The sequence below is a fragment of the Sus scrofa genome, chromosome 9, assembly GCF_000003025.6.
Source record: "Sus scrofa isolate TJ Tabasco breed Duroc chromosome 9, Sscrofa11.1, whole genome shotgun sequence".
NCBI lineage: Eukaryota > Metazoa > Chordata > Mammalia > Artiodactyla > Suidae > Sus > Sus scrofa.
In genome coordinates this window covers 9557399-9578171 of record NC_010451.4, presented here as the reverse complement: position 1 = coordinate 9578171, position 20773 = coordinate 9557399, and the positions used below count along the sequence as shown (strand labels likewise).

At 56.4% G+C, this 20773-nt stretch overlaps 1 protein-coding gene and 1 long non-coding RNA gene across 5 annotated transcripts in view; one reads left to right on the top strand and one right to left on the bottom strand.

Moving 5' to 3' along the window:
- The window catches only part of ARRB1 (arrestin beta 1), an 80503-nt gene that overhangs the window by 19275 nt on the left and 40455 nt on the right, over positions 1 to 20773 (top strand). The window contains exon 1 of one of the 4 annotated variants that reach the window (XM_021062516.1): positions 17753 to 17950. The exons of 2 other annotated variants lie outside the window; for them this stretch is intronic. In XM_021062516.1, coding sequence (XP_020918175.1) covers positions 17946 to 17950 — 5 coding nt within the window. In that variant the 5' untranslated portion in view covers positions 17753 to 17945. Of the gene's footprint in view, positions 1 to 17752; positions 17951 to 20773 lie in introns of those variants that run through there. One more of the 4 variants, XM_021062514.1, reaches the window with a different exon arrangement.
- On the bottom strand, positions 1158 to 4193 carry LOC102160761. The gene is made up of 3 exons (XR_002335538.1): positions 2909 to 4193; positions 2084 to 2203; positions 1158 to 1610 (listed from the first exon to the last, which is right to left on the bottom strand). It is a non-coding gene; the product is annotated as an uncharacterized LOC102160761 (long non-coding RNA).

Below are 20773 nucleotides of genomic sequence, written 5' to 3'. Positions count from 1 at the left end.
TGAATCGGAGCTGTAGCCACCGGCCTATGCCAGAGCCACGGCAACTTGGCATCCGAGCCGCATCTGCGACCTACACCATAGCTCATGGCAGCGCCGGATCCTTAACCCACTGAGCAAGGCCAGGGATCGAACCTGTGTCCTCATGGATGCTGGTCAGATTCGTTGCTACTGCGCCACGAGGGGCACTCCGAGTTCTGTGTGTTCTGAAGGCCCTTTTGGCCCAACAGTCCCTCATCCATGCTGCAGTCCCGCTGTGCAGATAGATTTCTGGAGCCGTCTGCTGGGGGTCATCTTCTCTCTATGCCGGGAAGAAAGCTGAGACCAGGGAGGACAAGGTACCTGTTTTGATGCGGCGGGCCTGGATGCTGGACCCCCTGGGCTGGGTGGGTGCTCAGGCCTGAGGCTTCAGGCCAGGCTGGAGACTGGGGCTCCACCGAAGCCATCTATTCTATGTCACCAGCTCACAGCCCAGAGCCTGGTGTGTGGTAACTGATGCCCGAGAGAGGTGTGACGGGGGGAGAGTGAATGGCTGGTGGGACATGCGGACGTAGGGAAGGACACTCTTGTCTGGGAGGCAGGGGCTGTCAGTCCAAGTCCCTGTCTCTGCCATGAACGAATCTTAGTGTCCCCGTCTGGGAACCAAGAGAACAACAGTCTTCACCCCCAAGGTCGTGGTGAGAGGATCAAAGGCAGCAGGAGACTGTTCACAGTGGACAAAAAGTACAAACAGATGGCCCCAATGTCCATCGGTGGCTGCATGGGTAAACAAGTTGTGGTTTCTCTATTCCGTGGAGTATTATTCAGCCATAAAAAAGAATGAAGTATTGGTGTGTTGTAACATGAGTGAACTTTGGAAACGCTGTGTTATGTGTAAGAAACCAGACACAGAGGTTACATTGTGCGACTCCCTTTATATGAAATATCTGGAATAGGTATGTTCACAGCTGCAGAAAGCTGATGGTGGTGCTGGCTGGGGGCTGGGAGAAGAAACCGCTTAGGAGTGATGGATTTTACTGTGGCGTGATGGACCTGTTTTGGATCTAGGTAGAGGTGGGGCTTTTATGCAACATAGTGAATCTAATACATACCACTAATTGTTCACTTTAAAATGGTAAATTTCATGTTATGGGAATTTCACCTCCATAAATTATGTCTTTAAATTGCTAAAAAAAAAAAAAAAAAAAAAAAAAAAAAAAAAAGGAAAGAGTTCCCGCCCTGGTGCCGTGGGGTTGGGAATCTGACTGCAGCGGCTCTGGTTGCTGCAGAGATGCAGGGTTGATCTCTGGCCCGGCTCAGTGGGTTAAAGGGATCTGGTGTGGCCATAGCTGTGGCTCGGATTCCGTCCCTGGCCTGGGAACTTCCATAGGTCGTGGGTGCAGCCATTAAAAAAAAAAAAGGCAGCATGATGAGGAGGGGTAACTGGAGATGAGATGTTGGGCTGTTGGAGAGAAGATGGGCAGAGCAAACTGCGGTGACAGGGGAAAGGTGTCCAGTGAGTGGCACTTTGGCAGCCTGGTTAAGACCAGGGATTCTAGAACAAGATTTCTCTGGGTGAAAAGTGATGGGTCCTTGGGCAGGTCGTTCAACCCCTCCTGTTTCAGCATCCCCATCTGTTAAATGGGAATAATGAAGTGTTAATTATGGGAATCTAAATCTTTTATTATGGGAATCTTAAAAGTTTTCTTGGAGTTCCTGTTGTGGCTCAGCAGTTAAGGAACCCAACAAGTATCCATGAGGATGCAGGTTCGATCCCTGGTCTTGCTCAGTGGGTTAAGGATCCAGTGTTGCCGTGCGCTGTGGTGTAGGTCGCAGACTCGGCTTGGATCTGGCATTGCTGTGGCTGTGGTGTAGGCTGGAAGCTACAGCTCCGATTCGACCCCTTGCCTGGGAACCTCCATATGCCCGAGTGGGGCCCTAAATAGCAAAAAACAAACAGACAAAACAAAACAACAAACGTTTCTTGACGATTAAACGAGTTAATATTTGCCAAGTGCTTAGAATAGAGCTTGGCCTCAAGTAAGTACTGCGTAAGTGCTGGCTACTGTTATCACTCATTCACGTTTTTATGTATTTGTTCACTCACCAAGCACCCCCGCTGGGCCAGGCCTCAGGCTGCCGCAGCTGTGAGCGTGACTCAGGGCCAGCTCTCAGGAGCTCCGCCACTTCCCGGTACCCTTCTCCCTCTCGGTGCTGGCAGCTTCAGCTGTTAATGAAAATTGTCCGTCACTTCCTTCTGTAGAGCTGCCTGAGCAGGCACCATCTCCCCTGGGATCGGGCAGGCCTCCTTTCGAGAACTCCCTGGGTTTGGGGCTGGAGCCTTGGGCTTGGAGGGGAGGCTTGCCCAGGCCTCAGTTTCTCCACTTGTCAAGGGAGGGGTAGGCTGGCGGAGCCCCGGTGTTCTTCTCAGCGCTTTCCAGCCTCCAGACCTCTGAGCCACATGGTTCACTGGCCTGTGTTTGGGATGTTCATTGAGATTTAATTTATAAAAAATAGACGGTCTTTTGGGGGCTGGCACTGGGGACAGTAGGGGTGGAAAGATCCTGCCTTCGGGGACTGGGCTTCTGTCTCCCTTTGGGCACAGCCAGCCCTGTCAGTCTCCCCAGCCCCCAGGAATCATTCAGGCTGAGTGTGACTGCAGCTCTCCTGGACTAAAACAGTCTGATTCTAGTCACTGCCCCTGACCGATCTGTCACCCCCCCATGGTGGCACCTCTTCCGCTGCCATCCTTAGTCCGTCACCAATGCATGATCGTATGTCCCATCCTTTCTCTGTGACAACCAAGACACACACACACACACACAATCACTGGGCCGCTTTCACTCCCACTCCCCCCAGTGAAGGCTTGCTCAGCTCTTGTACCCACTCCCAGCCAGCACTGCCCTCCGACACCTGCATCCCCCCAACTCACACTCCAGCCGTCTGCCCCCCTCCTTGCTCTGTCTCCACCTGCTGGCTTCCTTTCCAGACACTTGTCACCAAGATTGTTTGTCCCAGGGCAAAAGGACCGAACAGTTGTTCCAGGAAGGAGCTGGCGCTCTCTCATCTCCTTTGAAAAACAAAATTGCATCTTGAGTAGCTTGCGTCAGGCATTCCAGAACTCCTCCCAGGTGGAAGGCTGGACCAGAAGGGCAGGGCTGCAGTGGACCGGGCGGGCCGGAGGAGGCAGGGAGGGCAGAGCCAGGCCAGGACAGACCCCTGGGTTCTCAGAAAGCCCTGAGATGTCCCCCTCCTTTCTCCCAGATGCAGGCACCAAGCTCTCCCACACACAGATCCCGGCCCTGCAGAGCTTGGAATGCTGTGATCAGAGATGGTTTCCTTGCCTGAATGTTCATTTATTTAGCCCTTCATTCACGCATCAGTTCTTGCTCTGTGTCAGGTCCTGGGCTGAACCCTGGGGACACAGAGTGGGGTGGGACCTGGTCCCTGCCCGAGGGCTGATGGGGGAGGCTGCCGTGCACAGGGACCCCATGTGTGTGTGCGTGCGTGTGTCTGATACACGCCTTTCATTCTTTCATCCCCTCATCAGCAGATGCTGGCGGAGCGCCGGCCATGTCCCGGGCACTGTTCTAGCACTGGGGCACCAGCTATGACCAAAGCAGGTGCGATGCTTCCCGGACCAGGCTGACGTTCTAGCGCTGTCATCCTAGAGACAAGAGTGATCAGAGTTGAGGGGACAGCTAAAGGATTGACATTTATCCTTCAGTAATTATTTTAAAAACACAAAACTCTTCACATTAGGACAAGGAGAAGCTACCAATCATCCGATAATCTCATCACTCAGAAGGAACCTTCAAAACATTTTTTTTGGTCTTTGTTCTCCTGCTGTGTGTGTTTGTGCACATGTGTGCGTGCACGTGCCTGGTTATTCAGACACAGGTGTGCGTAGACTGTACGGGACATTGGGGTTACTGCCTTCTTTCCCTTCGGCAATTCCCATGTCGTTAACTTATCCTAATATCTGTGTTTGCTAATGACACATAAGAGTTCCGTGGGAACGTGCCACGGTTTATTGAACCGTTGCCTTATTTGGCATTTATATTATTTCCAGTTTTTTGCTATTGTAAATGATGCTGGAATGATTAGCTTCGAAGCCCTCTGATCACTTCCTGAGGGCAGAATCCTGGTGGTCCCAGAGGTCCCAGGCGCCGGTGGTCCCTCTCCCAGCCCCTCCCCCCCGACACTTTTTGCCCCTAAGGGGCACCTTCTTTGCTGTGGGAAGAGGAGGGTCCCCCCCCCACCCAGGAACTCTTAGCATGAGCTGTTCCATTTACCTTTTGCTGCGGAACCAATCACCCAATAACAGTAGCTCAAAACAACAACATTCATCTCCGGATCTCCTGGTTTCCGTGGTGCAGGAACGTGGGAAGAGGTCAGCTGGGCGCTTCTGGCTCCGGGGGCTGGGCTTGCAGCTGGCACGGGGACTGCAGCGTCTGAGTGCTTCCAGCAGGACCCGGTGATACTGTCCCTGGCACCTGGCCTCGTCCCTCCCCTTCTCTCCCGTGGCTTCGTCTCTAATCTGGGCCACCTCATTTCTCACCTGGATGAACAATAGCTACTAAGCACATTGCACTCGCCACAGCCAGCTGTTCACACACATGACGCTGCTCATTCAACTCTCACAACAGCCCGAGGAGGCAGGAGCTGTCGAGATCTCTCTTCCAGCCAGCGAATGGCAGATCCTGGATCTGAACTCCAGGCCTCGTTGTTAATCCTGGCCCCTAACTGGTCTTCCTCTGTCGGCCCCCATTTTTCAACCCAGTGGCTGAAGTGAGTGGTTTTTTTTTTTTTTTTTTTTCCTTTTGGTCTTTTTAGGGCCCTACTCGCGGCATATGGAGGTTCCCAGGCTAGGGGTTGAATCAGAGCTGTAGCTGCTGGACTACACCACAGCCACAGCAATGTGGGATCCGAGCCACATCTGCAACCTACACCACAGCTCACAGCAATGCCGGATCCTTAACCCACTGAGTGAGGCCAGGGATCATGGATGCCAGCTGGGTTCGTTAGCACTGAGCCATGATGGGAACTATTACTATTAATAATAAGAGCCAATGCATATTACTAGGTGACGGGCACTCGCACATTTATTCCTCAGAACAAACCGATGCAATAGGCCCTATTGTCAGCCCCTCTTTTAAGAAAAGGAATCCGGCTGAGGGAGGGGAGTCGGTTGACTGATATCCTCTAGCAGGTGGAGCTTTCACCGAGGCGGACTGGTTCACTGTGATAAAAAAAAATGTGAATGAAAGAAGGACCTCTGGAGTTCCCGTCGTGGCTCAGTGGTTAACGAATCCAACCAGGAACCATGAGGTTGTGGGTTCGATCCTTGGCCTCACTCAGTGGGTTAAGGATCTGGCGTTGCCGTGAGCTGTGGTGTAGGTCGCAGACATAGCTCGGATCCCACAGTGCTGTGCCTGTGGTGTAGACCGGTGGCTGCAACTCTGATTCGACCCCTAGCCTGGGAACCTCCATACGCCGTGGGTGTGGCCCTAGACGTGCATCACCACAGTGGCGGCAGGGACGTGTATGGGGAGGGGGTGTCCCTTCGGTAGGGAGAGAAAAGGTCCCCAGACAGGAAGTGGACCTGCTTGGGGGCCCCTCTCCCCATAGGACCCCAGCGTTGGCGCCCCCCTCCTGACCATGCTGCAGGCCTGAAGGAGGAGGGTGCCTGTAGGGCAGGGTCGGGTGGGGTGGGGGTGGGGGTGAAATTCTCTCCCAGGTGTTGAAGTCCTGCTGGGGGCCTCCCTTCACCGCTTGGAGGGCTGTCCTTCCCCTCATGCCTCCCCTGAGAGGGAGTGGGGACAGGAGAGCCCCTGTCGTGCAGGTGAGGGAGTGGGGAGACCCAGAGCCTTCAAAGGATTTGTCCAAGTCCCAGAGCCCAGGTCCTGGCACATGTGTGTGTGTGTGTGTGTGTGTGTGTGTGTGTGTGGTGGGTGGGGGGCAAAGATGAGGCCTCCCCCCCCAGTCCTGACTCCTATCCCGGCAGTGCATCCTGTCAGAGGAAAAGGCCTCCCTAAGCCTTGGTGGACCAGCCCTAAGTGCCCGCGAGTCCCTGGTTGTCTCGAAATCAGAGCCGCCTGGCTGCCCGCGTCCCCTCCTTTGCATTTCTTGGGTTTCCCACCGGATTGTGGGTTTCTAAGGGCGAGGCCCGCACTCCCCCAGCAGATGAGTCTTGCTGCACGGTATTTTCGGAGTGTTGCTCACTCCGGAGCCGGAGTCCAGCCTGGCCCAGAGTTCTTCGGGAAGCGTTGCTGCCTGAGGGGGTCTTGAAGGAGCGGTGGGGCCGCCAGGTAGCGCCCCATCCCCTTCCTCCCTGAGCCCCGGCCCCTGTGGGTGGGAGCTGGGTGCCCTGGGGGTGGATGGGGCCTCCCCCCGCCCCCGGCAGGGCCACCCGGCTTCCAGAGCCTCCAGCCCCGGACGCCTTCCCAGCTGCCGACCCTCCAAGGCCCCAGCTCCGTTCGCTGACTCCTCCCCACGGGTCTCAGTCTGCTGGGGATTCTGTTTTGGTTGGAAGAAGGAGGCGGAGGTGTTTGTGTGTCTGGCTCCTTCCTCCTCTCTCATACCGCCTCCCTCCTGCCTCTCAAGATGTTTCCTCCGCCAGCCTGGCTCCCCTCCAGCGCTCCCCTCCTTGGCTTTTGCGGGCTGTGGCTTCCAGGGGGCGCCCTTAATGCCTTCCGCCCCAGGAGGGATCCGCAGGGCATGCACTTCAGGGTGGGGCACCCTGCCTCCTCCGCTATCTAAAGCTCGCATCTCCCCGGAGAGGAGGCCAAGGCCCCCACCCCCCACCCCCGCACCCCCTCTCAGGACTGCCTCCTGCTCGGGGTCGTCCCTTTCCCTCTCTGGGCCTTGGTTTCCTGGGGAGCCCGCAGCCACGGAGGCCTCTTGGCGCAGAGGCACATGGCATGTCTTGTGTTCTGTTGGTAGTGGTTTGGCGCTGCTTTGCCAAGGGCATTGGGGAGCTGCTCCCCACAACGGGGCAAGGCCTGGAACATAGAATTTGTACTACTTTGCCCTGTACCCCCACCTTTTCAAGTCTCCAGCCGCGGTCTCATCATTCCCCAGGGACCTTCACCAGCCCCATCTCTCTCTGCCCTCCTGGCAGAGGCTCCCAGGATGAAGCAGACTCATACCCTGGCCCGACAGAGCTCAGTCTGGGGTCTGGCCGCCCCAGCACCTTGCACTGTGCCTGGAGCAGGGCAGATGCTCAGGCAATATTTGCAGAATGAGTGGCTGGAGGAGCAGCTCTGGAGGCAGAGGCAGAGGGCGGTGTGTTGGAGCTGTCAAGATAGACCAGGTGCTGAGAGAGGACTCCTCGGAGGAGGTAGAGCTGATCTGGGGTTTTGAAGGATGGATAAGAGTTGGACAGATAGGTAGGGTGGGAAAGGCATTCCAGGAAGAAGGAGCATCCCATCCACACCCTGAAACGGACGGTGTGTGATTGGGGGCGTAGGGTCTGTGTGAGCACATGGCTGGAGGCAAGGCTGGAGAAAAGGGCCTGCATGTGGAAGGACCCTTTGACCTGGGGGCGGGCACCTGGCCTGCTGGAAGGAGGCCAGCAATTAGCCCCTTCGGCTGGGTCCCAGGTCTTCGTGCTGCAGGCCTGGCCGTGGAGGGCAGCCAGACCATGTGGGGAGGGCCCTGGGGGGTTGCCAGGGCTTGTCAGAGCTTGTCAGGGTTTGAGACTGTGTGACTCAACCCAAAGCTACCGGTTCTGCTCCCCTGGGCTGAGCAGGTCGTGGGATTAGAACCTCTCAGGGCCAGCTGGTTGGAGCAGGCTTTGTGACCACATGTACGATAGAAGCAGGATCAGCTGTGGTCTCCGTCTTTCCTGGCCATGACCCTGGGCAAAGCATTGATTTCTTTATGCTTCGGTGTCCTCTACGGTAAAGGTAATAGAAGCTACCTCTCAAGTTCATTACAGAAATTAACCAGGTAACTTGTGTAAAGTTTTCCTTTTTCCTCCTCACTTCTCTCTGCTCCCCTGCCCCCACCCCCCATCTCCTTAGCACAGCAAGACCTTTGGGCTTTGGCCTCACTAGGATTTGAAGGATGGGGGCATCCTGAGCCCTGAGAGCCCACCTCAGATCCCTCCTTCCTGGATGGAGAATGCCCCTGTTAAATACGCATGCTTTAGGCCAGTGGCTCTGGGTCTCAGGCCACAGCGCCAGCGTCAACATCACTTCTAGAAATGCGACAGTTAGAAAAGCACGTTCCCAGGCCCACCACTCACCTCCTGAGTAGGCGCTCCGGGGGTGCCCAGCAAGCTGGCTTTTTTTTTTTTTCTTTTCTTTTCTAGGGCCGCACTCGTGGCATATGGAGGTTCCCAGGCTAGGGGTTTAATTGGAGCTGAAGCCACTGGCCTACACCGCAGCCACAGCAACGTGGGATCCGAGCCGCGTCTGCGACCCACACCACAGCTCGTCGCAATGCCAGATCCTTAGTCCACTGAGCGAGGCCAGGGATCGAACCCGCAACCTTAGGATTCCTAGTCAGATTCGTTAACCACTGAGCCATGACAGGAACTCCAGCAAACTGGGTTTTAATAAGCCTTCCAGGTGATTCTGACACAGGCTCAAGCATGAGAACCACTGCCTTGGGGGCACGGAATTCCGAGGGTCTCTCCATGGCAGGAGCCTAGTTTTGGACCTGGGGTCAGAACACATGGGTGCCCAGGGGCCCTGACTGCATGGGCTTGTAACCCGTGCAGTCACTTGGAGCCTTGAGCTCAGAAGAACCTCTGATTGGTTTAATGCTCTTCTGTCTCTGTCTTGACATCTGAAGACAGAGATGCAAGGGGCTACGCGTTTTCGTTTTGCCCTTGAGCCCGCGGATTCTGTCACCAGGCCTGGGTGATGGTCTTAGGTTAGCTGGGTCTCCTCTCTGAGGCTCACCATCCCCCTCTGTCGGGGAGGGGGCATGAGATTTAAGTGGAACGCCCAGGGGGGTGGGCATAGGTCCAGCAGTGGGCCTGGGCCTCGCTCAGGCCAGAGTGTGTGGCTCCCCAAGGCCGCGTGCCAGCGCTGGGCTCACCTCTGGAGATGCCGCCACAGCAAACAGACACTGGCCTTGGCTTGACGGGGCTTCTGGTCTGGAGCGGGGAGACAGATGCAAGAGATGCACACAGTGAGAACTGCTCTGAGGGCGCCTATGGGGGGATCTGGCCTGGCTGGGGCTCAGCGGAGGCTTTCTCAGGACAATGAGCAACCGTCTGAGCGGGAGTGGATGAGGACTGGGTGTGGGCTGGACAGTAGTGTCCGGATGGAGGCAACTGCCTTCTGCGGAGCTCTTTTCGGAATTATTAATAACAGATCTCTGGGGAGGCTGAAGGGAGAGAGAAGACGGTCAGGCGGCTGCCTCAGGGGCCTCGTCGCCCAGATTGGGCTCTTTCCCTTCAGAAAGGCCCTAGACCGCATGCATTTGGCGCTGGGAGGGGGGCCTCCTGCAGCAGGGTAGGGACGTGGCTTCGCCAGCTGGTGCCGCAGGCGAGTTCTTCACCCCCTGGAAGCCTAGGCTTTTCTCTTGATGCACAGGGCCCTCCTGTCCCCTGTCGGTGGCGGTGGCGGGGCTGGGGTGCTGGTCCGGGAGATGAGCTCTCAGATGGCCCAGCTCAGTGCCACCTTCAGGCAGTGCTCAGTATGGAGTCGATTCCTCTGCGTCTGTCGAGATGCAAGTGGGAGCCCAGGCTTGGATCAGGAGCCCCTTTGGCCCAGGCTTGCTCCTTTCTTTAACTGTGAGGCAGGTGAGGCTGACAGCCGTTTCCCAGAGATGATCCGCTGAGATCAAGGACTGACCAGCGTTGGGAGCCCCAGAAGCAGTGGCTTTGGAGACAGCTGAGTACCCATTTCTCCCCGTGCCTTCCCGGGCTAAATGAAACCCACCAGCGATGTCACAGAGGGGGTGAGCTCTCCCATGGGTGTCCTGGGTCCAGGTGCCGCTCTGTCAAGGGTGCAAACAGCTTTCATTTATCGCAGCCGTCGCTGCAGCAGGCCTTCACCGCATTCATGGAGAAGGTCACTGTTAGCTGGGGACCCTCTCCTTGTCCAGGGTCACCTAGCTCGTGAGTGGCAGACCCCAAAGTCTGCCAACTTGGCTCCCATAGTGACACACTGTGGAGGGAGGGGCAGGTCTTGTCCTTTCTGGGCCCCACTGTCATCATGCATGCCCCGAGGGGTGGGACTGACATTCTCGGGGCCCCTTCAGCTCCCGTGTCCGGGCCTATGTGTCTGGGGAGGGGCGTCTGTGCCCTGGGGAGTTCTGCCGTCTCATCGCCAGGCCGCTGTTGTCTCTACTGTGTCGGAACGGGCTCGCTTCCCAGGTCCTCTGGGCTCCAGCCTCCCAGGCCTGCCACCCAGGGCCGACCGCTGGCCCTGCTCCCTCCCCCTTAACCCACAAGGAGGAGCAGGGGTGGCCAGGACTGGTGGTTTTTCCATGCGTGGCCTGGGGCTAGGGCGGGGCACAAGCCTGTGGGAGAGATTCCGAAGTGGGAAAGAGTTTGATGGCTCCGACCAAGCTCTGTGTGGCTGGAAGATGGGAGTGTGTGGTGGAGGGGAGCTGGAGTGGGGGAGCAGAGGTGCCAGACTGCAGAGGGCTTGTGGGGAGCAGTTAAGGGGTTTGAGGCAGAGGAGGGGCCTGATCAGGTCCGCCTCGAGAATGACTGAGAAAGTACCAGCTAACGTTTCACCCTTAACACCGCGTCAGGCATTCAGTAGCCGTCTGTCAGGTTGGATGCTTTTCGTGGTGACAATCCGTCTGAATTCCCGGATCCCACTCCTACCAGCTGGGGGTATTTGGGCCATTCACTAACCTCAGGACCTTATTTTCCGCACCAGTAATACAGGAAGAAAGATAAGGCGCCTTCTCCCGGGGATTTTCCTAGGATCAAAGTGAGAGGAGCCCAGCCATACAGCCAGGGCCCTTCCTCTGTGTCACCTGCCCCCCCTGCTTCCCCGTTGGGGGCTGGGTATTCCTCAGCCACTGGCTCCACAAGGCCCCAGGCGCAGTACAGCCCTTACAGGCAGGGTCTTCCTTCCCAGATCCCTTTCCTGACCTCAGCCTTGGCCCTGCAAGCTGCAGACCTCTGCCTCCTCCTCGGACGCTCCCCCGGCCTTGAAGCCCTGGCCAAGGGGCTCCCAGCCTTAAGAGCCCGTGGAAATTCCCGGTGCGCCGGAGTGACGCGAGGGGAGCATGCGGGACCTGCGGATGGCACGGGCCTCCTCCGAGCCTCCCTTTCCTCATCTGCAAAATGGGAATGAGAATACCCTTACGTTATTAGTCGCCTGTGGCTCCTGTCACAAGTGACCACCGTTTCAGTGGCCTAAAAACACACGTTTATTCTCATGGTTCTGGATGTCAGAGTCCCAAAATAGGTTGGCAGAGCTGGTTTCCTTCTGGAAGCTCCAGGGGAAAACCATCCGTTTGCCTTTCCTGGCTTCTAGAAGCTGCCTGCATCCACTGGCTCCTGGCCCCTGCTCCGTCTTAGAGCCGTCGGCGCGGCATCATCCTCACGTGGACTTTCCTCTCTCTGACCCTCTTGCCTCCCGCTTCCAAGGACACCTGTGACTGCACTGGCTGTACCCCGATAGTCAGGGTAATCTCCCCATCTCCAGAGCCTTGACCAGATCACATCTGCAGCGTTCCTTTGGACCCGTGAGGTAACAGAGGCCCAGCTCCATGCATTAGGATGCCAGCATCTCAGGGGGCCAGGATTCAGCCTGTCACACATTGCTTGCAGGGCGGTTGGGAGGATTTAAGTGAGACGAAATGCGAGAGGCTCAAGCAGGACTTGGGACATGGAGACGGTCCCTCCCTTCATTCGTTTCCTCTCCGTCCTCTCTCGGGGCCTGTCCCTCCTGGTCTCAGTACAGAGAGGCCTGTTCCACCTCCCGCAGCTGCAACAGGGGCGGGCAGGCTGTGCCCTGAGCCCAGCCTGCAATTCATAGGAAGCAGCACACCGGGCGCTCTGCCCCCCAGTGCCCCCCGCGGCCCTCGGAAAAGCCCCCCTTTTCCCCCTCCCATGCCACCCTCCCGGGGGGGGGGGCAGACCTCCTCTCAGTTCCTGGCCAGCCGAGCATTTCCCATCATTCCCAGGGATGGCTGATGGGAAGGCTGAGCTCACTGCTCCCCGGGGAGGGCGAGGGGTGGAGGGAGGAGAAGGAGAGGCTGGCGGCCGCTGCTTGGAGACTAGGGGAGAGGAGAGGCCGGGAGGGGAGCTTTGCCGTGGGAGAGGTGGAGGCCTTGGGGTGGAGGGAGAGGGCGGGGCGGGGTCCAGCTGGGACCTCCTGGGCCCAGCCCTGGCCGCGCTGCTCTGTCTGCCTGTCGGCTGCCCCTCCTGAGAGGCCCCGGTCCCGAGGCTCTGGATGTGTGCTGGGCGTGGAAGCGGGGGTCACGGGCCAGCGGGGACTGGGAGCGAGGAATTGGGCCTGTGCTGAGAAGAGAGCCGGCTCAGCCAGCTCATGTCCCGCCCCTTCCCTCTGCCCAGAAATCGGTACCATGTGTCATTTGGCTCATTGTCTGCCTTCCGTGTACCTCATTTTCCTCATTTGCATGTGTGGGGGGGTGGGGGTGGGGGCGGTAGGTAATAACACCATCGTGGGATTTGAGAGGCAGTGATGTTGAAATGTACACTCTGCTGTGTAAGGATGTGCGCTTTCACGCAGGTGCACGTCCCTTTAACGTTCTCTCTCCTGCATCTCGAGGACCTGGCAAACTCTTACTCATCCAGCTCAGATGTCGCTTGCTGTCTGTGACTTCCTCAGCAGCCCCCTGTCCATCTGGAAAGCGTGGACCTGCTCCCTCCCAAGTTACCCTCTTTTTTGTTAGTTTGTTTTTGTTTTTGTTTTTGTTTTTGTCTTTTGTCTTTTTAGGGCCGCACCCGAGGCATATGGAGGTTCCCAGGCTAGGGGTCGAATTGGAGCTGTAGCTGCCGGCCTATGCCACAGCCATGGCACTGTGGGATCCGAGCCATGTCTGCGACCTACACCACAGCTCATGGCAACGCCGGATCCTTAACCCACTGAGTGAGGCCAGGGATCGAACCTGCAACCTCATGGTTCCTAGTCGGATTCACTTCCGCTGCAGCACAATGGGAACTCCCCGAGCTACCCTCTTCATAACCCCCTCTTGGCGCCTCTTGCAGGATCGTTGCTGGTTTGTGCATCCACCTCCCCAGCCGTGCGTGGGCGGTGCAGGTCACCACAGAGCCCTCTGCTTCTCAAGGTCACTACGGTTGTGGTAGAACAGAGGCAGGATGGTGAAGGTGCTGGGGCAGCTGGCCTCCCAGGGTCTGGCCTGGGCAAGGTCCCCACAGGGCAGTTTGGAGATGCTGCTCAGAGCAGATGGCCGGTCCTCCGGGGGCAGGAGCCCGTTGCTGTCTGTGATGTCAGTGCTCACGCCTGCTCCCCAGTCCTGCCGAGCGTAGTCAGGACACGGAGGAGGCCGTGTTGGCCATGAGGTTTCCTGAGGCCTGGAAGCCTGCCAAGGGAGGGGGCAGAGTTTAGGGAGAGGCGTCGAGGTCCTAAGGAGTGTGTCCCATAAGCTCATGCACCATACTGCAGGGACCCCCCAGGAGGCCCGTGACCCAGTGCCTCGGGCCCACCAGATACACAGAGAGGACCAAATAAATGTTGGAAGATGTGGCGTGATGGTCAAAGGCGCGTCCACCCCCTTGCTGTGTGTTCTTGCCTGTGGTTACTTGTCCCCTCCCCCATCTCCATCTCTCCAGGGTTCTGAATAGCCTTGTTCATCCTGGCACTGCAGGTGTCGCTCAGTGCCCTAGTCCTACCGTATATTGAACTGGGACTGTGGTCCAGGACATTCGTTCCCCTCCACACCCTGGAGGTGGTCATGGGACCCCATTATCCAGGTGAGGACAGGTGCAGTGAGGAGCCATGAAGTGCCAGGGTAGAGATCTGGACCCTGTTCCAATGGCTCGGCCCTACTTCTTTCACCATTTGTGGGGCTTCCCAGGGGTTGGGGGACAGATGGCCTGAGCCTCTGGCTGGGGGCAGGTGGAGCTGGTTCCCAGTTGTGACTCCAGAGGGCTAGTGGCTCAGGCCCTCCCCGCCTCCCCTGCCCCCCAAGGCTGTGTGAGGAGCAGGCTGGAGATGGGCTAGCAATCCGGCCATGCTGCTGTGGCCCCGGGGTGTAGGTGCCCGGGGAAGGCGCTGCCCTGCTTGCTACCTCACTGACAGCAGCGGCTCTTGGCTGGCTTCAGTGTGCCCACTGCTTCCGCAAGCCTGTGTGTTCTTGGAAGTAATGGAAACGCATTTCTTAAAAAGGCTCGATAATTCAGCCTTGTCCTAAGAGCAGGTCTTCGTCTCTGCCCAGCTCTCTGGCCTCCCAGGAACGCCTCACACGCATTATCTCCTCTCAGCTGCCCGGGCCCGTGCAAGGTAACCTGACCCGCACAGAGAGCCAGAGAACCCGCTGAACCCTGTCTATCGGGGGCCAGCTCGGGGCCACCCAGCCGGTCTGTTTATTGTGGGGATGGTGGCCGCGGTAGTGGCGGTAGTGTTTTCACCACTCACAGAGCTCTAGCTGGGATCCGGGGCCTTGCTTTACACCCTGGACAGCTGAAGCTCAGGCTCAGGAAGCAGCAGGGCTGCCTGAGCCCAAGCCCTTGGCTCCCTCATGGCGCACGGTGTCTGAGCCAAGCGCAGGCCCTGCCCCACAGCATCTCCCATCCGGGCGAGCAAATACCCACTGCATCCTGCCTGCCAAGGAGAGAGGTGCCCTCAGCCTGGAGGCTCAGTAAAGTCCCTCTTCCAGGGAATAACGCCTCTTTCCCCCTTGAGTTGTCCTCAAGATGAAACAGGAGGAATAAGGTACCTCACATGTGACAAATAAATTATTATTATTATTATTATTTTTGCTTTTTTAGGGCCACACCCGTGGCATGTGGAAGTTCCAGGCTAGGGGTCGAATCAGAGCTACAGCTGCCGCCTACACCTCAGCTCACGGCAACGCCTGATCCTTAACCCACTGAGCAAGGCCAGGGATCAAACTGCAACCTTATGGTTCCTAGTCGGATTCGTTTCCACTGTGCCACAGTGGGAACTCCATATAAGATAAATCTTAAAATAATTGTGGGTTTTTGAGTTTGCTTTCTCTTGCTTTAATAAAATCACTCAGAAATTTCAGACAAAGGATAGCTATGATTTTGAGACGGCTGATAAGCACATGCTTTCCGTTCGTAATACTGCTCTTTCAGAGAACCTCTTCTATCTGAGCTGTACCACACGGTGTTCAATACGGCGAGTATTTGGCTCGGAACCCGCTTAGGATAAACCGTATCTTTCAAAAGTCTCTAATTCTTTTCAGATCCAGAAGCGCTGTTAGTCGATTTTCACTTCCTGATTTCTCAAGCAGATGGTTTGAGCTGCTGACGTTTCTTATTTTTGCTCTGCGACTGTGGGCAAGTTTCTTCTCTGTGTTTCTCCCTATCGAGAGTAGGGATCACGAGGATATTTCTCTCCGGGTTCTTGTGCAGAGTAGATGAGTCGAATACAAGTGTTTAGAAGAGTGCCTGCCTTGTATTAAACTCTTAACAAACATCAGTTATAATCATCATCATCATTATTGCGATTTCTTTCTTTTTTTGTCTTTTTGCCTTTTCTAGGGCGCCTCTGCAGCATATGGAGGTTCCCAGGCTAGGGGTGGAATCGAAGCTGTAGCTGCCAGCCTACACCAGAGCCACAGCAACTCAGGATCCGAGCCGCGTTGCCACTTACACCACAGCTCACAGCAATGCAGGATCCTTAACCCACTGAGCGAGGCCAGGGATCGAACCCGCAACCTCATGGTTCCTAGTCGGATTCGTTAACCACTGTGCCAAGACGGGAACGCCTATTGTGATTTCTTAATAAGAAAATACACCCAAATTTAGTTCTCAGATGCAGCCAGGTGGCTTTTCAGTGAACACCCCGTGTTCAGCTGACATTTGCAGAGTGCTGGCCTTCAGCTCGTCTGGGCCTTGGTTGTGGGGCTCAGCTGCTCCCTGGCTCTGCCCAGGGACCTGGGCTCCTGGCTCAGCGGCTGTCTCTTGCTCGCAGCCCCCAGGGCCCTGGGTGAGGCTGAGCTCATGAAAAGTGTCGGCAGAGCACTTTGTGGATCGATGCTAACTAATAGCAGCTCCCTGGAGCTGGCTCCTGTAGGGAAGACCATCGTGGAGGCGACTTGGCCCGGGCTCAGGGACGGCACCGGGGAAGGCCAGTGCTGTCCTCAAGGCAGGACCCAGGAAGGCTTCTCCCTGAAGCCTCCTGCCGCTTTAGCCAGCAGCTAAAGTGCTGAGGAAGTTTGGAAGTGGGCAGGGGGTGTTCCCGGCCATGGGGGAGGAGGTTTGCCCCTTTAGTGGCAGAATCAAGAGCCCCACATCTGGCCAGCCCACTCATCTGGTCACTTGCAGGCCAGAGCTGGGTGCCCAGCCTGTCCTAGGTATCTTCTTGTCAGGGATCTCCTACCACTATCTCGCGAGAAGTCAGCATTGCTGGTTGAAATAGACAGCTGCTGGCCTCTGCCCAGACGCATGGCTGTCTTAAGGCAGCTTCCGTTCAGTTGCAGCATGGATGGGAAGTTGGCATGGGACCCCGTGTGAGGAAGGATGTGGGCAAGCCCCCCCCCAGTTCTGTCCCGCTCTGCGTCTTAGACTGAGCTCAAGTCTTTTTTGGGAACTGCTGAGGAGGCAGCAGACAGGGACTGTGCCCTCTGGGAGTTCCTAGTCTGATGGAGAGGCCAGGTCCTGTCCTCTGGGAGAGAGACTGTGTTCTTTTTTTTTTTTTTTTGTCTTTTTAGGGCTGCACCCGCAGCATGTGGAGATTCCCAGGCTAGGGGTCGCATCGGAGCTGTAGCTGCCGGCCTACACCACAGCCACAGCCACACCAGATCTGAGCTGACTGCAACCTACACCACAGCTCACAGCAATGCTGGATCCTTAACCCACTGAGCGAGGCCAGGGATTGAACCTGTGTCCTCATGGATACTAGTTGGCTTCATTAACCACTGAGCCATGATGGGAACTCTGAGAGACTTCGCTCTGATGGGGGAAATGAGGTTCCTGCTGCCTGGGACTCCCTCTCTGATGGAGGGGGCTTAGCCCTTGGTCCTCTAGCAGCTCCTGTCTGAGGAAGGAGGCATGGACTTTGTCTGCTTGGAGGCTGAGGGAGGAGTCACGGCCACTTCCCTGGGGAGAATTCTTATCTGATAGAGGAGATCGGACCTTGGTCAGTCGTCAGGAAGGCTCCCTGTCGCCCTGTCTGAGGGAGGAGGCTCCTCGTGTTCTCTCCCTTCAGAGCCCCGTTTGATGGCCTTTGCCTTGGCTCCCCCGTTCCTGGCCTGACTCATGGAGAGCCCGCGTCTGCAGGCAATCGGCACAGCGAGAGCCGAGCAGGGCGAAGCTGCTGTGGGGCAGGGAAGAAGGCAGAAGGGGGCGCTTTAGAGGGGCTCCTGTAGCAAAGGACGGTGACACGGGAGGTTTCCCAGTGGAGATGCCTTTCTGGGACAGTCTGATGGAAGGAGGTGCCTGCCGGTGTGAGTTCCCTCTGGGGAGAGAGGGCGCGCTCCTCCAGGCTGGAAAGGGGAATTTAAGGGTCACTTGGGAGCACCTGTCTTTATGCAGCCAGACCGCTGGGGTGGAAAGGGCCGCCAGAGACCCTGACCCTCTGCCTGTCCGTGTACTGCCAGCCCAGGGACATCCGCCTTCCAAGGCCCGAGAAGCCCAGAGGAGGGGAGGAAACAGGACGCGTATCAGGAACGCCTTTTCCTTTTCTTTGTAACCAGCCCCTCACTCGGGGCTGCGGAGAGCCGATCCAGCGGGGCCTGCCCTGGCCTGGCTGCTGCCGCCTGCAGCCCCCCACGCTGGGTCTCCCACGGCCTCTCCCTCCTCCGTGCACGCAGCCCCCTGCTGCTGGGCTGGTCCCTTAATTTCACGGAGACTCAGGGCTCTCATCCATAAGATGGGGTAAGACTTCCTCTCTGCCTCCTGCGGAAGTTTGCTTTTTCCTCTCTTTATTGGATTTACATAATTTAGTCCTTTATCCATGGATGTGCCATTGAGCACTTCCTGTGTGCTGACCCTGGGACTGGGGGCAGGGGCAGAGAGTGTGGGTGAGGAGTGGTTATGAGCAGACAGGAAGTCTGTTTGGGACTTGTCTGAGGAGTCAGGGGACATCCGAGTATAGCTGTCCCAGGGCTAGTGAGGAGGGGGTGCAGAGAGGATCTGGCTGAAGATGGAGCTTTGGCTTATCAGCATCTGATAAGGGGCCAGGTGGGTGGAGTCACCAAGGCAACTGCTTGTCACTGGCCCTGGGCAGGGATGGAGGCAAGGCCCTGGAGCCACGGCCAGCTGGACTTCACTCGGAGCCTTGGGAGCTGGGCACGGGGCAGGGCTGGGGGACCCCTCAGCCAGGGCTCCAGTGGCCGAGAGGAAAGGGCCTGGGATGGGGTGGGGGTGGGGGTCCCTGGTCTGTGCTCCTGGAGGGGTTGAGACCTTCACCTTCGCAGGTGTCGTGGCAGGTGGGGGGGTGTAGGTTGGATGCGCCTTGGGATGAGGAGAGCCAACAGGCAGAGAGGTCAGACAGCAAAGAAAGTGGTCAGGCAGACTGACCTCTTCTTCTCATGATTTAAGTCCGTCCTCTGCTGGCTGGAGGGCTGCTGTGGGAGCACGTGTGTGTTTATGTGGGGTGTGTGTCTGGGGAGTCGTAGGTGAGATGTGTGAGGGGTGTGTTGCAGGTGTGTATGTGGGGTGTGCTTCGTATGTGTGTGTGGAGTCTGGGTATGGTGTGTATAGGTGTGTGTGGTGTACCTGTAGTGTGGGTGTGAAGCGTACATGGTGTGTGTGTGTAGAAAGAAAGGGGATGGGTTTTGTAGTCTTTGCCAATGTCTGTAGTGTAAAGTCTCCTTCCAGGGATTTCACCCAAACAGGATGTCGTTGACCGTGAAGTTGGGGAAGCAGTGCCTAGCAGGCCCCACCATTGTAGTGCAATTTAGTAGAATAATAGTAAGTGATAAGTTTTGAGTATGTGTTCCTTTTTGCTTGTTTGTTTTTGTTTGTGTTTTGGCTATCAGCATGCGGCCACTTGATGTGGGATCTCAGTTCCCGGATCAGGGATTGAACTTGGGCTGCAGCCGTGGAAGCACTGAGTCCTAACCCCGAGGCCACCAGGGAACTCCTTCCCTTTGTTGTTAACATGAGTTATTTAATGGTGATTTTATTTTAATTTATTTATTAATTTTTGGCCTGCCCCTGGTATGAGGAAGTTCTCCGGCTGGGGGTCACACCTGAGCCACAGCAGTAACAAGGCTGAGTCCTTAATCCCTAAGCTGGCAGGGAACTCCTATTTAATTGCAATTTTAGGTTAGGGTTTCTTACCATCAACACTGTTGACATTTGGGCAGGAGAGACTTTGTTGGGGTCGGGGGGCACGCTGGCCAGTGCACTGTGCTCGCAGCACCCCCCAGCCTCCACTCACTAGATGCTAGATGCACCCCTCCCCCAAGCTGTGACCACCCAAAACGTCTCCAGCCATTGCCAGATGTCTCCTGAGGGACAGATTCACCTCAGGAGAGAGCCACTGGCAATGGCTGTGTTTAATAACGAGCTCACAGAATCCCTAGCAATGGGACAGTCGGCTCTGAGGCGCCTGTGTGAGCCGGCTTCAGATACTGGGTACTGTCTGGCTAAAAATAAGGCATGGGTTTTTCTCCCCAGAATTCTTTCTCAGGAAAGAGCCACCGCAGACTGACCATAGCTTTCAGTCTGGACAGAGCCCCTGACCACAGAGGACTCTCAGCCCTGACTGGCCCCCAAGTGACGCAGAGTCACCGATGCCCTGTCATACTGATCTGATTGTGAGACCAGAGAGAAAAGTAATACTTCGGAATTCATATCTCATTTTAATGTAGTATATTATTCTATATCCCTAAAAGTTTGTATGTTCAAATTGGCAGAAAAAAGGAAAAAAAAAAAAAAAAGAATGAAAACTCAAATAAAACTTTTTCACCTCTGCAGTCCTCCGCTCTGCCAGTTGAGCTATGGAAGGATGCTCAAAGAAATAAAACTTTAAGTAACGTCTTCCCACTGGGAAAATCACGGCTGCTATGGATCTGGGGCTGCCCTGCATGTAGGGCGCTCCTCTGGGGGCTGCACACATCAGAGTCCCACCCTGGTGGCCAGGCCGCCCACCTCTGATTCACTTCTTGGTCCAAGACCTATTTTTTCCCATCTTCAAGCACAGGGTTTGGCCCTCGCTTATTTGTTTACTCACTCATTCAGAGGACCTACTAAGCACACCAATTATACACCAAGGAAGATGCCTGAAGGAAGACAGGGTTCCTGCTTCTGGAACGTGGGATTTCAGCTCCACGCCGTCCACTGGGGAACGAGGGGTGCAGGCTCGTGTGGATGCTGAGGGCTCATGGGGGCAGGATGGAGCCGAGGGAGGGAGATGCGCCCTTGCGGGAGGCGGCTGTTGTGCGCTGGGCGCATCGTACTTTGTAGCATCCCACCCTTCTGCTGTGCTTTTGAGGGAGGGTCTTATCTGTTTGTGGAGTATCTGTCTAACTGCTCCAGAGTGTAGGTGTCCTGGGGACAGGCCACAGGGGCCTGTATCTCCTAGAGCCAAAGAACCGTGTCAGGCCCAGAGATTGGAAAAACAAAAGGAAGAAGAGCAGAGAGGGAAGTCACAAAGATGGATGGAAAGGGGACAGATGGGAAGGAGGGCAGGGGGCAGGGCAAGGCCCCTTTAAGCTGAAGCAGTCCTGGAGGGCTTCTTGGATGAGGTGA